General features: G+C 38.8%; 1 protein-coding gene across 1 annotated transcript; it reads left to right on the plus strand.

Moving 5' to 3' along the window:
* The first annotated feature begins 320 nt into the window (after positions 1–320).
* Positions 321–14675, plus strand: LOC311104053 (uncharacterized protein). The gene is made up of 3 exons (XM_084145709.1): positions 321–538; positions 12355–12541; positions 12902–14675. Exons 1-3 carry the CDS (start codon positions 530–532, stop codon positions 14146–14148), a joined length of 1443 nt encoding a protein of 480 aa, XP_084001835.1. The 5' UTR covers positions 321–529; the 3' UTR covers positions 14149–14675.
* The last annotated feature ends 549 nt before the right edge of the window (positions 14676–15224 follow it).

Raw genomic sequence — 15224 nt, forward strand, 5'->3', positions numbered from 1 at the left:
CCACACGTGGACATAATGTATTTATGATAATTGATGATGACACATAAAAAGTGATACACCTAATAATTTACAGTTTAAATAGATGAATGATATATAGCCAACATTTTTGCCATTAATTTAATATATATATATATGCAATACAAACAGTTTCTTTAAAAAAATTTATGACTCCCTAAACCGCCTCTCCCATTTTAAGAGAAGTGTTGAAGACTATGTACTGTAGGTGGCAGCACCTTTTAAACACCACAGAAGAAGCCGAAAAGCATCAACAGGAAGTTCTTTGTTACCATCCTCTATCGAGTTTTCAAAACAAGTAAAATTCAACAGGCTTTTGTCGGATCTTTTCTGATGTAAGATTAATCTACATTAGACGTTTATTTGTCACAACTTAAATCGAGTTTTGATATTTAAAAAGTTATGGTCTACCTTTTCATCTGAACGCAGTGATAAAGAAAATAACTGAAGCGTACACATTTACTGTTAATTTCTGTGTTTGAAGAAACGAACAAAGAATACAGTAGCTTCCACGATGGATCGGGTAAGTTTGGTTGACTTTTATGAGCAGTATGCTTACTGTGGTGTATAAAATGTCTAGGTGTAGTTTCCATCATCTTTGCTCTTCCACATTCATGCGTTTGATTTGAACAGCTAGACAAAATAAATAATGGTGGTAATTTCATCCAAGTAGACTACTAGCCTATCGCACACAGATTGATTATACAAACAATGCACAGCCAGGAGGTAAAGTCAGAACCAGGGAGAAATAATTAGGCATAAGCTACACCAACGATGTATATAAACCCTGGATTGCTGATGCTATGTATTGGCCATTGAGAGGCTTTGAAGCCACCGGTTAACAACAGGTATTTTCTGAACACCTTCTCACTTTATTTCTCCAGATGTCAGTTCGACCACACCGTTTACACACTCATTTGTGGCGCCCAAATAAAACATATCACAGTTGAAAATACGTGATTCTTGTTGCTAGGCTACCAGTTACAGTACTTTTATCTCATGTTTATGCACAGGGTTACAACAATGATAGCTAGTGTCAAAGAATGATATGGAGGTAATGTTTGTCCAATTATTGATCATGTCCTCAGCTCAAATAAGCATCAGAAATGGTCCTTATTTAGCATATCAAGATCCTGATGTGGACCTCAGGCAAGAGAATATGCATTGAATGTGCTGAGAAAATGTGGTCCTCTGTAGCTCAGCTGGTAGAGCACAGCGCTTGTAACTCCAAGGTAGTGGGTTCGATCCCCGGGACCACCCATACACAAAAATGTATGCACGCATGACTGTAAGTCGCTTTGGATAAAAGCGTCTGCTAAATGGCATATTATTATTATTATATACTATGTAGTCCAACTGTCAGTATGTGTCACCATATTGAGAAAGTAAGGAGTCCACATAGGCCTATCTCAGTATAAATAATGAGTCAATATCCGGCCATACCATGTATGATATCTGGAGGGAATCCAAAAATGATTTGTGATTAAAATAAAAAATATGGATTTCATATTTGTCTAATTATTGAGTCTTTGCTGAAAACTCAGAAATGCTTCAGAAATCCTCCTTATTTTCAGCATATCAAGATCCATATATGGACCTCAACCAAGAGAAGCGTCTTGAATGTGCTTAAGAAACACAGATTTGCGATGTACACTACCGGTCAAAAGTTTTAGAACACCTACTCATTCAAGGGTTTGTCTTTATTTTTTAAAATTTTCTACATTGTAGAATAATAGTGAAGACATCAGAACTATGAAATAACACATATGGAATCATGTAGTGTTAAACAAATCAAAATATATTTTATATTTGAGATTCTTCAAATAAAATAAAATAAATAAATAAATTGGTCATTTAGCAGACGCTCTTATCCAGAGCGACTTACAGGAGCAATTAGGGTTAAGTGCCTTGCTCAAGGGCACATCGACAGGTTTTTCACCTAGTCGGCTCGGGGATTAGAACCAGCGACCTTTCGGTTACTGGCACAACGCTCTTAACCACTAAGCTACCTGCCGCCCTTAACCACTAAATAGCCACCCTTTGCTTTGATGACAGCTTTGCACACTCTTGGCATTCTCTCAACCAGCTTCATGAGGTAGTCACCTGGAATGATTTTCAATTAACAGGTGTGCCTGTTAATTTGTGGAATTTCTTTCCTTTTTAATGTGTTTGGGCCAATCAGTTGTGTTGTGACAACGTAGGGGGGGTATACAGAAGATAGCCCTATTTGGTAAAAGACCAAGTCCATATTATGGCAAGAACGGCTCAAATAAGCAAAGAGAAACGACAGTCCATCATTACTTTAAGACATGAAGGTCAGTCAATATGGAACATTTCAAGAACTTTGAAAGTTTCTTCAAGTGCAGTCGCAAAAACCAAGCGCTATGATGAAACTGGCTCTCATGAGGACCGCCACAGGAATGGAAGACCCATAGTAACCTCTGCTGCAGAGGATAAGTTCATTAGAGTTACCAGCCTCAGAAATTGCAGCCCAAATAAATGCTTCACAGAGTTCAAGTAACAGACACATCTCAACTTCAACTGTTCAGAAGGGACTGTGTGAATCAGGCCTTCATGGTCGAATTGCTTTAAAGAAACCACTACTAAAGGACACCAATAAGAAGAAGAGATTGCTTGGGCCAAGAAACACGAGCAATGGACATAAGACCGGTGAAAATGTGTCCTTTGGTCTGATGAGTCCAAATTGGAGATTTTTGGTTCCAACCACCGTTTCTTTGTGAGACGCGGTGTGGGTGAACGGATGATCTCCACATGTGTATTTACCACCGTAACACATGGAGGAGGTGTTATGGTGTGGGGGTGCTTTGTTGGTGACACTGTCTGTGATTTATTTAGAATTCAAGGCACACTTAACCAGCATGGCTACCACAGCATTCTGCGGCGATACGCCATCCCAACTGGTTTGGGCTTAGTGGGACTATCATTTGTTTTTCAACAGGACAATGACCCAACACATCTCCAGGCTGTGTAAGGGCTATTTTACCAAGAAGGAGAGTGATGGACTGCTGCATCAGATGACCTGGCCTCCACAATCCCCTCACCTCAACAAAATTGAGATGGTTTGGGATGAGTCGGACTGCAGAGTGGAGGAAAAGCAGCCAACAAGTGCTCAGCATATGTGGGAACTCCTTCAAAACTGTTGGAAAAGCGTTCCAGGTGAAGCTGGTTGAGAGAATGCCTAGGGTGTGCAAAGTTGTCATCAAGGCAAAGGGTGGCTATTTGAAGAATCTCAAATATAAATTATATTTTTTGATTACTACATGATTACATGTGTTCCTTCATAGTTTTTATGTCTTCACTATTATTCTACAATGTAGAAAATAGTAAAAATAAAGAAACCCTTTAATGAGTAGGTGTTCTAAAACTTTTCACCGGTAGTGTATATCGTCAGTATTTGTCAACATGAAGAGAGAAAATAGGGTGTCACATATCTCAGTATAATGAATTATTCCATATTTGACCATAGGAAATGGCCATGTGGGATATTGTCTAAAAGACACATCTGGATTCAGAATTTCTGTTCAATTCAAATCTCCCTACCATCATATCCAAGCCATTATGACACCAATGTCGATGAACACTCACAAATCAACTTGATTGGAGATACACAACACACTCCCCACCTCTCATCATGAGCTGTCCAGCTGTTACGGAGTACCATATACCAGATTTCTAACAGGATCTTTAGCAATTGAGTTTTCAGTGTATTTTCTGTGCCTACCTAACTCAAATTCTAGACGTCAGATTAAAACGAGAATATACAGTAAGACTCACAAATCAGTGTTGAACTAACTATTAAAGTATGTTTAGAATTGACCATGGATAGTCAAAGGTAATTGTCTGCAGTTTTCAGAAGGTGAATAGCTCAATTGATTTTGACGGTCTTGCATTGTAAAATATGACTCAATTCCCATTAAAAGCTAAATTAAGGAAAATGGTTGTCATTGAATTAATAATACCTGAAGGTCATATAACTCAGCCATAGAAACTAAACAAAACTATCCCCATGTACAATAGAGTATGGATTATGCCCTTTACAGCTTGTTTCTAGCCTAAAGCATTGCAGTTATGCATCCTATATATTTATATAATCAGGGTTTGGGGGATATTTGCCCCGTCTCCCACCCCAAGCACCACACCACTGGAATAGCGTGCACTGCAGAGATGTTGACAAATATACAACACATGGGCTAGTCCACCATCCAGATCAGAGCTGTAAAAACAATCAAGCCTGTCTAATGGCAGAGTTGTCAGTTTGGCACGGTTGATCTAAACAGATTTGGATAACAATGTCAAGACAGGAGAAGGAGCATACTAGAATCTATTCTGGATGTTTGAAACTGGTGAGTTTGTCCTGATGCAAGCATGCATTTGCTCACTGCAGTGCACAACATGCTGTTTACTTGTGCATTTGTTTTCTCAGCTACAGTTTGAGTTGTGTCCGACAGTGAAATATGGCTAGCTCTTACCATAGCTTGGACTATAGAGCTTTGTAGTGTTGCAAAAGCCAATTGCATTGCATGCATTGTGAGGTAGCAGCGTGACAATTTGGCCAAAGTTTGGTGTTGGTTTTGAACTGATGTACATAGCTAGCTAGCTATGTTTTGTGGAAATATTTAGGACTGGCATTTGGAAGTGAACTAGCTATCGTTAGCTTCCTTCTGTGTCGAGGTCAGCTGTTGTCTGGCTCTAAATACCTAATGGCTTTGTTATTTGTGTAACAAACCTTCCATAAACAAATATAGCTAGCTACCTTTCTTTGCCTGTTCATTAGCTAGCTAGCATTCAGCTAACTGGTGTTAGCTAGCTAGCTACAGAGGCTAGCTGCTGGACTTTGGACAAGCAAGCTAATGTTAGCTAATAGCAGCTGTATTGTTGCTGACCCGTTTATATAGAACTGAGAGACGGCTGAAAAGATCTTAGCGTTGTCAGAAATGCTACAAAAAAGGTAGCTCATCATTGGTTGCTAATGGAGGAAATGTGCACGTGAGAGTGAGAAATTATCAAATCTGTTGCAGCTACAAACTTAGTCAATCCGACATTTGTTAAATCAAATTTGTAAAGTATGCGGACCCCTTCACTTTTTTCCACATTTTGTTACGTTACAGCCTTATTCTAAAATGGATCAAATAATTGTTTTGCCTCATCAATCTACACACAATACTTTGTTAAAGCACCTTTGGCAGCGATTACAGCCTTGAGTCTTCTTGGGTATGATGCTACAAGCTTGGCACACCTGTATTTGGGGAGTTATGCAAGCACATCACCTGTGCCATTAAGGCACAGACCTTTTGGCAGAGGCCAGATTAAAGGTTACAATAGAACTGCCAATGGCAGACTTGATTGCTCAAAGAAAATCTGTCTTTGCATGTGGAAATGTGTAGCTAATTTCCCCCCAACTTCGGACACTCTCTAGCGTTTGGAGGACTAAATCACCTCGAGCTCAACATTTAAATGGACTGGAAAATAACGGTAAGTTTTGCGACTAACGACACCCTTCTAGCTAGCTGACCACCGAAAAAGTTAGTGAGGGGAAAAAAGTATTTGATCCCCTGTTGATTTTGTACGTTTGCCCACTGACAAAGAAATGATCTGTCTATAATTTTAATGGCAGGTTTATTTGAACAGTGAGAGACAGAACAACAACAACAAAATCCAGAAAAACGCATGTCAAAAATGTTATAAATTGATTTGCATTTTAATGAGGGAAATAAGTATTTGACCCCCTCTCAATCAGAAAGATTTCTGGCTCCAAGGTGTCTTTTATACAGGTAATGAGCTGAGATTAGGAGCACACTCTTAAAGGGAGTGCTCCTAATCTCAGCTTGTTACCTGTATAAAAGACACCTGTCCACAGAAGCAATCAATCAATCAGATTCCAAACTCTCCACCATGGCCAAGACCAAAGAGCTCTCCAAGGATGTCAGGGACAAGATTGTAGACCTACACTAGGCTGGAATGGGCTACAAGACCATCGCCAAGCAGCTTGGTGAGAAGGTGACAACAGTTGGTGCGATTATTCGCAAATGGAAGAAACACAAAATAACTGTCAATCTCCCTCGGCCTGGGGCTCCATGCAAGATCTCACCTTCTGGAGTTGCAATGATCATGAGAACGGTGAGGAATCAGCCCAGAACTACACGGGAGGATCTTGTCAATGATCTCAAGGCAGCCGGGACCATAGTCACCAAGAAAACAATTGGTAACACATTACGCTGTGAAGTATTGAAATCCTGCAGCGCCCGCAAGGTCCCCCTGCTCAAGAAGGCACATATACAGGGCCGTCTGAAGTTTGCCAATGAACATCTGAATGATTCAGAGGAGAACTGGGTGAAAGTGTTGTGGTGAGATGAGATGAGACCAAAATCAAGCTCTTTGGCATCAACTCAACTCGCCGTGTTTGGAGGAGGAGGAAAGCTGCTTATGACCCCAAGAACACCATCCCCACCGTCAAACATGGAGGTGGAAACATTATGTTTTGGGGGTGTTTTTCTACTAAGGGGACAGGACAACTTCACCGCATCAAAGGGATGATGGACGGGGCCATGTACCGTCAAATCTTGGGTGAGCACCTCCTTCCCTCAGCCAGGGCATTGAAAATGGGTCGTGGATGGGTATTCCAGCATGACAATGACCCAAAACACACGGCCAAGGCAACAAAGGAGTGGCTCAAGAAGAAGCACATTAAGGTCCTGGAGTGGCCTAGCCAGTCTCCAGACCTTAATCCCATAAAAAATCTGTGGAGGGAGCTGACGGTTCGAGTTGCCAAACGTCAGCCTCGAAACCTTAATGACGGAGAAGATCTGCAAAGAGGAGTGGAACAAAATCCCTCCTGAGATGTGTGCAAACCTGGTGGCCAACTACAAGAAACGTCTGACCTCTGTGATTGCCAACAGGTTTTGCCACCAAGTACTAAGTCATGTTTTGCAGAGGGGTCAAGTACTTCTTTCCCTCATTAAAATGCAAATCAATTCATAACATTTTTGACATGCGTTTTTCTGTATTTTTTTGTTGTTATTCTGTCTCTCACTGTTCAAATAAACCTACCATTATATACCATTCAGTGGGGAGAACAAGTATTTGATACACTGCCAATTTTGCAGTTTTTCCTACTTACAAAGCATGTAGAGGTCTGTAATTTTTATCATAGGTACACTTCAACTGTGAGAGACGGAATCTAAAACAAAAATCCAGAAAATCACATTGTATGATTTTTAAGTAATTAATTTGCATTTTATTGCATGACATAAGTATTTGATCACCTACCAACCAGTAAGAATTCCGGCTCTCACAGACCTGTTAGTTTTTCTTTAAGAAGCCCTCCTGTTCTCCATTCATTAACTGTGTATTGACTGCACCTGTTTGAACTCGTTACCTGTATAAAAGACACCTGTCCACACACTCAATCAAACAGACTCCAACCTCTCCACAATGGCCAAGACCAGAGAGCTGTGTAAGGACATCAGGGATAAAATTGTAGACCTGCACAAGGCTGGGATGAGCTACAGGACAATAGGCAAGCAGCTTGGTGAGAAGGCAACAACTGTTGGCGCAATTATTAGAAAAATGAAGAAATTCAAGATGACGGTCAATCACCCTCGGTTTGGGGCTCCATGCAAGATCTCACCTCGTGGGGCATCAATGATCATGAGGAAGGTGAAGGATCAGCTCAGAACTACACGGCAGGACCTGGTCAATGACCTGAAGAGAGCTGGGACCACAGTCTCAAAGAAAACCATTAGTAACAGACTACGCCGTCATGGATTAAAAATCCTGCAGCGCACGCAAGGTCCCCCTGCTCAAGCCAGCGCATGTCCAGGCCCGTCTGAAGTTTGCCAATGACCATCTGGATGATCCAGAGGAGGAATGGGAGAAGGTCATGTGGTCTGATGAGACAAAAATAGAGCTTTTTGGTCTAAACTCCACTCGCTGTGTTTGGAGGAAGAAGAAGGATGAGTACAACCCCAAGAACACGCATGGAGGTGGAAACATCATTCTTTGGCGATGCTTTTCTGCAAAGGGGACAGGACGACTGCACCGTATTGATGGGGAGGATGGAAGGGGCCATGTATCGCGAGATCTTGGCCAACAACCTCCTTCCCTCAGTAAGAGCATTGAAGATGGGTCGTGGCTGGGTCTTCCAGCATGACAACGACCCGAAACACACAGCGAGGGCAACTAAGGAGTGGCTCCGTAAGAAGCATCTCAAGGTCCTGTAGTGGCCTAGCCAGTCTCCAGACCTGAACCCAATAGAAAATCTTTGGAGGGAGCTGAAAGTCTGTATTGCCCAGCGACAGCCCCGCAACCTGAAGGATCTGGAGAAGGTCTGTATGGAGGAGTGGGCCAAAATCCCTGCTGCAGTGTGTGCAAAACTGGTCAAGACCTACAGGAAACGTATGATCTCTATAATTGCAAACACAGGTTTCTGTACCAAATATTAAGTTCTGCTTTTCTGATGTATCAAATACTTATGTCATGCAATAAAATGCAAATTAATTACTTAAAAATCATACAATGTGATTTTTTGGATTTTTGTTTTAGATTCCGTCTCTCACAGTTGAAGTGTACCTATGATAAAAATTACAGACCTCTACATGCTTTGTAAGTAGGAAAACCTGCAAAATCGGCAGTGTATCAAATACTTGTTCTCCCCACTGTATGTACACATTTTGTGGAACACGCTGCATATTGTAAAATTCGACTGCCCGACAAACCACACACAATTTAACATCCAACTTTTTACCTCTGAAATATAGCTAACGGATTTTCTATGTTGCTAGCTTAGTTGCTAAATGTTGATAGAACTGCTAAGACATTAAAAAGGATAGAAATTGTAAGAGTTAGATAATACATATCACGAAAACAACTGCATGTTGTCAAGCTTTACCTTATCAAAATTGGAGTCCTCTGACGGAGGCGTTTTGCACAATCTGCAAAAATGTATTTGTAACTTTGAACCATTAACTTTTTGACACCTATCACTGTTGGCTATGTTTCATCTTACAACAGCTACATAGAGGCAGTATTTAGTCAAACGTTACAATGTATGCATCAATATTACACTAATTGGGACACTAATTTTCATTACAGATAACATCAAACAAAAAACGTGGGTACACTTTCAGTTATTGTGAAAACTTTCATCACCTTTCAATGCCTTAGCTTTGAAATGTAAATGTTTATACATATTCAGATTGAGTTATCTTTCTAAAATGTGTATAGTATGCCAAGTTATTTAGCTACATGTATTTACCACTGCAGCATGGAGAAAGTCAAGAGGAAGCAGTGGAGTGAGGTGGACATGTTCCATGCCATGGAGGACTGCGGGGCAGGGATGGCTATCCGCCAGGCTGCCAAGGTTAGGCATCTTTTGTTTTTAGGGGATTACCATGTGTATGTGAATTTTATCTGCTAGTAACAGTTTTTTCTTTTCTTATCTACCAAGGTGCATGGTGTACCTCGGCAGACCCTGGCGGACAGGCTGAGCGGCCGGGTGACACATGGTTGTCGCAGTGGACCACCCACATTGCTTGCAGCAGAGGATGAAAAGTGTTACATAATGTTCTATAGTGTTACATAATGTTCTATAGTGTTACATAATGTTCTATAGTGTTACATAATGTTTTATAGTGTTACATAATGTTTTATAGTGTTACATAATGTTTTATAGTGTTACATAATGTTTTATAGTGTTACATAATGTTTTATAGTGTTACATGTTTATAGTGTTACATAATGTGCTATAGTGTTACATAATGTTCTATAGTGTTACATAATGTTCTATAGTGTTACATAATGTTCTATAGTGTTACATAATGTTCTATAGTGTTACATAATGTTCTATAGTGTAACACTATGTTCTGTAGTGTTATATAATGTTCTATAGTGTTACATAATGTTCTATAGTGTTACATAATGTTCTATAGTGTTACATAATGTTCTATAGTGTTACATAATGTTTTATAGTGTTACATAATGTTTTATAGTGTTACATAATGTGCTATAGTGTTACATAATGTTCTATAGTGTTACATAATGTTCTATAGTGTTACATAATGTTCTATAGTGTTACATAATGTTCTATAGTGTAACACTATGTTCTGTAGTGTTATATAATGTTCTATAGTGTTACATAATGTTCTATAGTGTTACATAATGTTCTATAGTGTTACATAATGTTCTATAGTGTTACATAATGTTCTATAGTGTTACATAATGTTCTGTAGTGTTACATAATGTGCTATAGTGTTACATAATGTGCTATAGTGTTACATAATGTTTTATAGTTTTACATAATGTTTTATAGTGTTACATAATGTTTTATAGTGTTACATGTGTATAGTGTAACACTATGTTCTGTAGTGTTATATAATGTTCTATAGTGTTACATAATGTTCTATAGTGTTACATAATGTTCTATAGTGTTACATAATGTTCTAAAGTGTTACATAATGTTTTATAGTGTTACATAATGTTCTATAATGTTTTATAGTGTTCTATAATATTTTATAGTATTACATAATGTTCTATAGTGTTACATAATGTTCTATAGTGTTACATAATGTTCTATAGTGTTACATAATGTTCTATAGTGTTACATAATGTTCTATAGTGTTACATAATGTTCTATAGTGTTACATAATGTTCTAAAGTGTTACATAATGTTTTATAGTGTTACATAATGTTCTATAATGTTTTATAGTGTTCTATAATATTTTATAGTGTTACATAATGTTCTATAGTGTTACATAATGTTCTATAGTGTTACATAATGTTCTATAGTGTTACATAATGTTCTATAGTGTAACACTATGTTCTATAGTGTAACACTATGTTCTATAGTGTAACACTATGTTCTATAGTGTTACATAATGTTCTGTAGTGTTACATAATGTTCTGTAGTGTTACATAATGTTTTATAGTGTTACATAATGTTCTATAATGTTTTATAGTGTTCTATAATATTTTATAGTGTTACATAATGTTCTATAGTGTTACATAATGTTCTATAGTGTTACATAATGTTCTATAGTGTTACATAATGTTCTAAAGTGTTACATAATGTTTTATAGTGTTACATAATGTTCTATAATGTTTTATAGTGTTCTATAATATTTTATAGTGTTACATAATGTTCTATAGTGTTACATAATGTTCTATAGTGTTACATAATGTTCTATAGTGTAACACTATGTTCTATAGTGTAACACTATGTTCTATAGTGTAACACTATGTTCTATAGTGTTACATAATGTTCTGTAGTGTTACATAATGTTCTGTAGTGTTACATAATGTTTTGTAGTATTACATAATGTTTTATAGTGTTACATAATGTTCTATAGTGTTACATAATGTGTTTGTTTGTTGGTAGGCTTACATGTATTATTATTATTTTAGTCGCCCACATGGTCCTCACACTAGCTCCACTTCTGCCTAGATACTATGTTATCGAATCCCTCATTATCTTTCCTTCCTCCCAAAATGTGCACTTTCTCTTCACTGGTTTAAAGGAAATTATTGGTATAGAACATATGGTGGATACTCCCACTAGCACATGACTTTTCTGTTAGTTGCGATTTTCACAAGTATGTGGTACATTTTCAGAACTTTAAGCACAAAAATAGGTTTCAAAACTCTTAGGCCATTTTCAATCAATTACTTTTGAAAATATTTTCCTGTCATTTGTTAACAATACATTTAACAATAATTTCATCAAACTGCTAAAAACGGAACTACAAAGACAAAATTGGATAGTGTCTACTTTACGTACAGTTTGAAAACTGTATGAATTGACATTAATTTAATTTAGGTTGGAAGGTAAAACCAAATAATATATGGATTTGGCTGTAAAAACTACATTATCCTTCTTCAGCTAAAGTTGATCTTGAGTAATGTTTCATAGGGCAGAAATTGCACCAGGCTACACCAATACCTTTTTACTGTAGGCTTCTGCTACATGCCACAATACCCCTATATCTGATGGTTTCTTCTATTCATGTAGTGTATAAGGATACTGAAACTATAAGACTGACATTTTTCTCAACATGATCCAATAGTGGGATAATGAGTAGCAGTAGTTCAGGTGTTTAGGTTTTTCCTCACTGGTTATTTGAACAAATCACGATTTCGCAGGTGTTAGCATCTTTCAAAAAGTGATTTGAAAAAAACTGTACATTTGTGGAAAGTAATGAACGATTGCACACTTCAGGAGAAAGGAGATATTTTAAGGATGCACCCAATCAATCTGAGATTTAGACTAAAGTAACCAAATGTTTGGTCTAATGATATTCTATGTACAATACTTCCTGTGGTCACCAGGACAGAGCTAACCCCTCCCCCTCCACCCTGCTGGAGTCCCCTGGTCACAACTCTCCTGGTAGAGCCTTACTGCTGGGTCTGAAGAGGGTGTCTGTGTGGCTGGTCGACTGCAGGAAAACACCAGGGCAGAGTGGAACTGTAAGAGAAGGACACGAGGAGGAGAGAGATGGAGATTTGATTTCATCAAGTAAGAACAATGGTGTGTGTGGATTAGACTACAATCTGATTCTACAACTTCTGTTAATTGATTTATAAACAGTAAAACACTCAGTGGCCAGTTAATTGTCGATCCAATTTTGTGTATGGAGGGGGGGTGTACCTAATAAACTGAGTGTATATTGATGATAAGGGTGGCAGGTAGTCTAGTGGTTAAGAGCGTTGGGCCACAAATTGAAAGGTTGCTGGTTTGGATCTCTGAGCCCTTGAGCAAGGTACTTAACCCTAATTGCTCCTTTAAGTCGCTCTGGATAAAAGCATCTGCTAAATAACACATTTATGAACATTGTTATAGTATTTGTTTATTGACCCATATCTCTTTTTTTCATAGGGGACACCCCAAACCGTCGTTCTCTCAGTGGGAGGGGCTTATCATCTGGGGAGTCTCAACCACATCATGTTGCTGTCGAGACAGAGAAGAGTCTCTACAGATCAGAACATCTCAAGAAACACCAGCAGAAACGTACAAGGAAGAAACCTAACCACTGGTCCTCTGACTGTGGGAAGAGTTTCAGAAGCCGGATTGGAGTCATTATTCAACAGCGGATTAACAACAGAGAGAAACCGTACTGCTGCTCTCATTTTGGGAAGAGTTTCACTGCCTCTCAAACCTTAAAATGTCGTCAGAGAATTCATACAGCGGAGAGGCCTTACCCCTGCGTTGATTGTGGGAAATGCTTTGCTTTAGCTTGCTCCCTGACTATACACCAGCGCATACACACAGGAGAGAAGCCTTATAGCTGTGATCAGTGTGGGAAGAGCTTTTCTCGATCAGTACTCCTGAATATACACCAGCGCATACACACAGGAGATAAGCCTTATAGCTGTGATCAGTGTGGGAAGAGCTTTGCTCAATCAGTACAACTGACTATACACCAGCGCATACACACTGGAGAGAAGCCTTATAGCTGTGGTCAGTGTGGGAAGAGCTTCAGTCATTCATGTAACCTGAATTCACACCAGCGAACACACACTGGAGAGAAACCTTTTAGCTGTGATCAGTGTGGGATGAGCTTTGCTCGATCAGGAACTCTGACTATACACCAGCGCATACACTCAGGAGAGAAGCCTTATAGCTGTGGTCAGTGTGGGAAGAGCTTCAGTCATTCATGGAACCTGAATTCACACCAGCGAACACACACTGGAGAGAAACCTTTTAGCTGTGATCAGTGTGGGATGAGCTTTGCTCGATCAGGAACTCTGACTAGACACCAGCGCATACACTCAGGAGAGAAGCCTTATAGCTGTGATCAGTGTGGGAAGAGCTTTACTGTAGCTTCCACCCTGACTACACACCAGCGAACACATACAGGAGAGAAACCTTATAGCTGTGATCAGTGTGGGAAGAGCTTTGCTCAATCAGTACATCTGACTACACACCAGCGCATACACACAGGAGAGAAATCTTATAGCTGTGATCAGTGTGGGAAGAGCTTTACTGTAGCTTCCACCCTGACTACACACCAGCGCATACACACAGGAGAGAAACCTTATAGCTGTGATCAGTGTGGGAAGAGATTCGGTCAATCATGGAGACTGAATTCACACATGCAAACACACACAGGAGAGAATCCTTAGATAGGTATATGTGGGAAGAGCTTTGTTCATTTAGGGCCAATGAGAAAACACCAAAAAGCACAAACATGACGTATTTCATATCCCACCTATCCGGCACTGATTCCATATCCCTAAATAAAGGATCAATTATAAAGGATCAATTATCTAAATTGATAAAAATGATCCTAAAACTAATCAATTATACATTGGGTAATAATATCCATGGGGTCAAGGCAAGAACTATGTATTTCTGTACCAAATATTAAGTTCTGCTTTTCTGATGTATCAAATACATATGTCATGCAATAAAATGCAAATTAATTACTTAAAAATCATACTATGTGATTTTCTGGATTTTTGTTTTAAGATTCTGTCTCTCACAGTTGAAGTGTACCTATGATAAAAATGACAGACCTCTACATGCTTTGTAAGTAGGAAACACTGCCGATTTTGCAGGTTATCAAATACTTGTTCTCCCCACTGTATGATGTGTCTTGTAACAACAGTTAATGTAATAACTTTTAGATTGGTAATGTAATAAAACCGGTAAATGTAATATCTTGTCAGGTAATATAAAATGTTGAATTGTTATAGTAATAACTTTTCCATTTAATGTAATAAGTTACATTATCAGGTGAGTAACAACTTTTTTGATGAATAATATAATGACTTCAACCGAACATGTAATAACACCTAAACCAATGTTTTATGTGTTACTTCACTAATGTTAATGCACATACCACCCTCCACCAATTGCAAACCCACACACGCAAACCAATGCACTTGTACTCACACACAAACACTCTAGTCGTCAAATTGTATTGCTCGCATACACATACAGTACTAGTCAAAAGTTTGGACACACCTACTCATTCCAGGGTATTTACATTTACGTTTACGTCATTTAGCAGACGGTCTTATCCAGAGCGACTTACAAATTGGTGCATTCACCTTATAGCCAGTGGGATAACCACTTTACAATATGTTTTTTTTCTTCTTTTTTTTCTTTAGGGTGGGGTAAGGGGGGGTAGAAGGATTACTTTATCCTATCCCAGGTATTCCTTAAAGAGGTGGGGTTTCAAGTGTCTCCGGAAGGT

This window comes from Coregonus lavaretus (assembly GCF_964263955.1).
Source record: "Coregonus lavaretus genome assembly, chromosome: 28".
In the NCBI taxonomy this organism is placed as follows: domain Eukaryota; kingdom Metazoa; phylum Chordata; class Actinopteri; order Salmoniformes; family Salmonidae; genus Coregonus; species Coregonus lavaretus.

Bases quoted from the DNA above. Each gene is read 5' to 3' on its own strand.
- LOC311104053 (XM_084145709.1), top strand. The intron at 12,542-12,901 runs GTAAGAACAATG...TTTTTTTCATAG, and splicing joins TGGAGATTTGATTTCATCAA to GGGACACCCCAAACCGTCGT.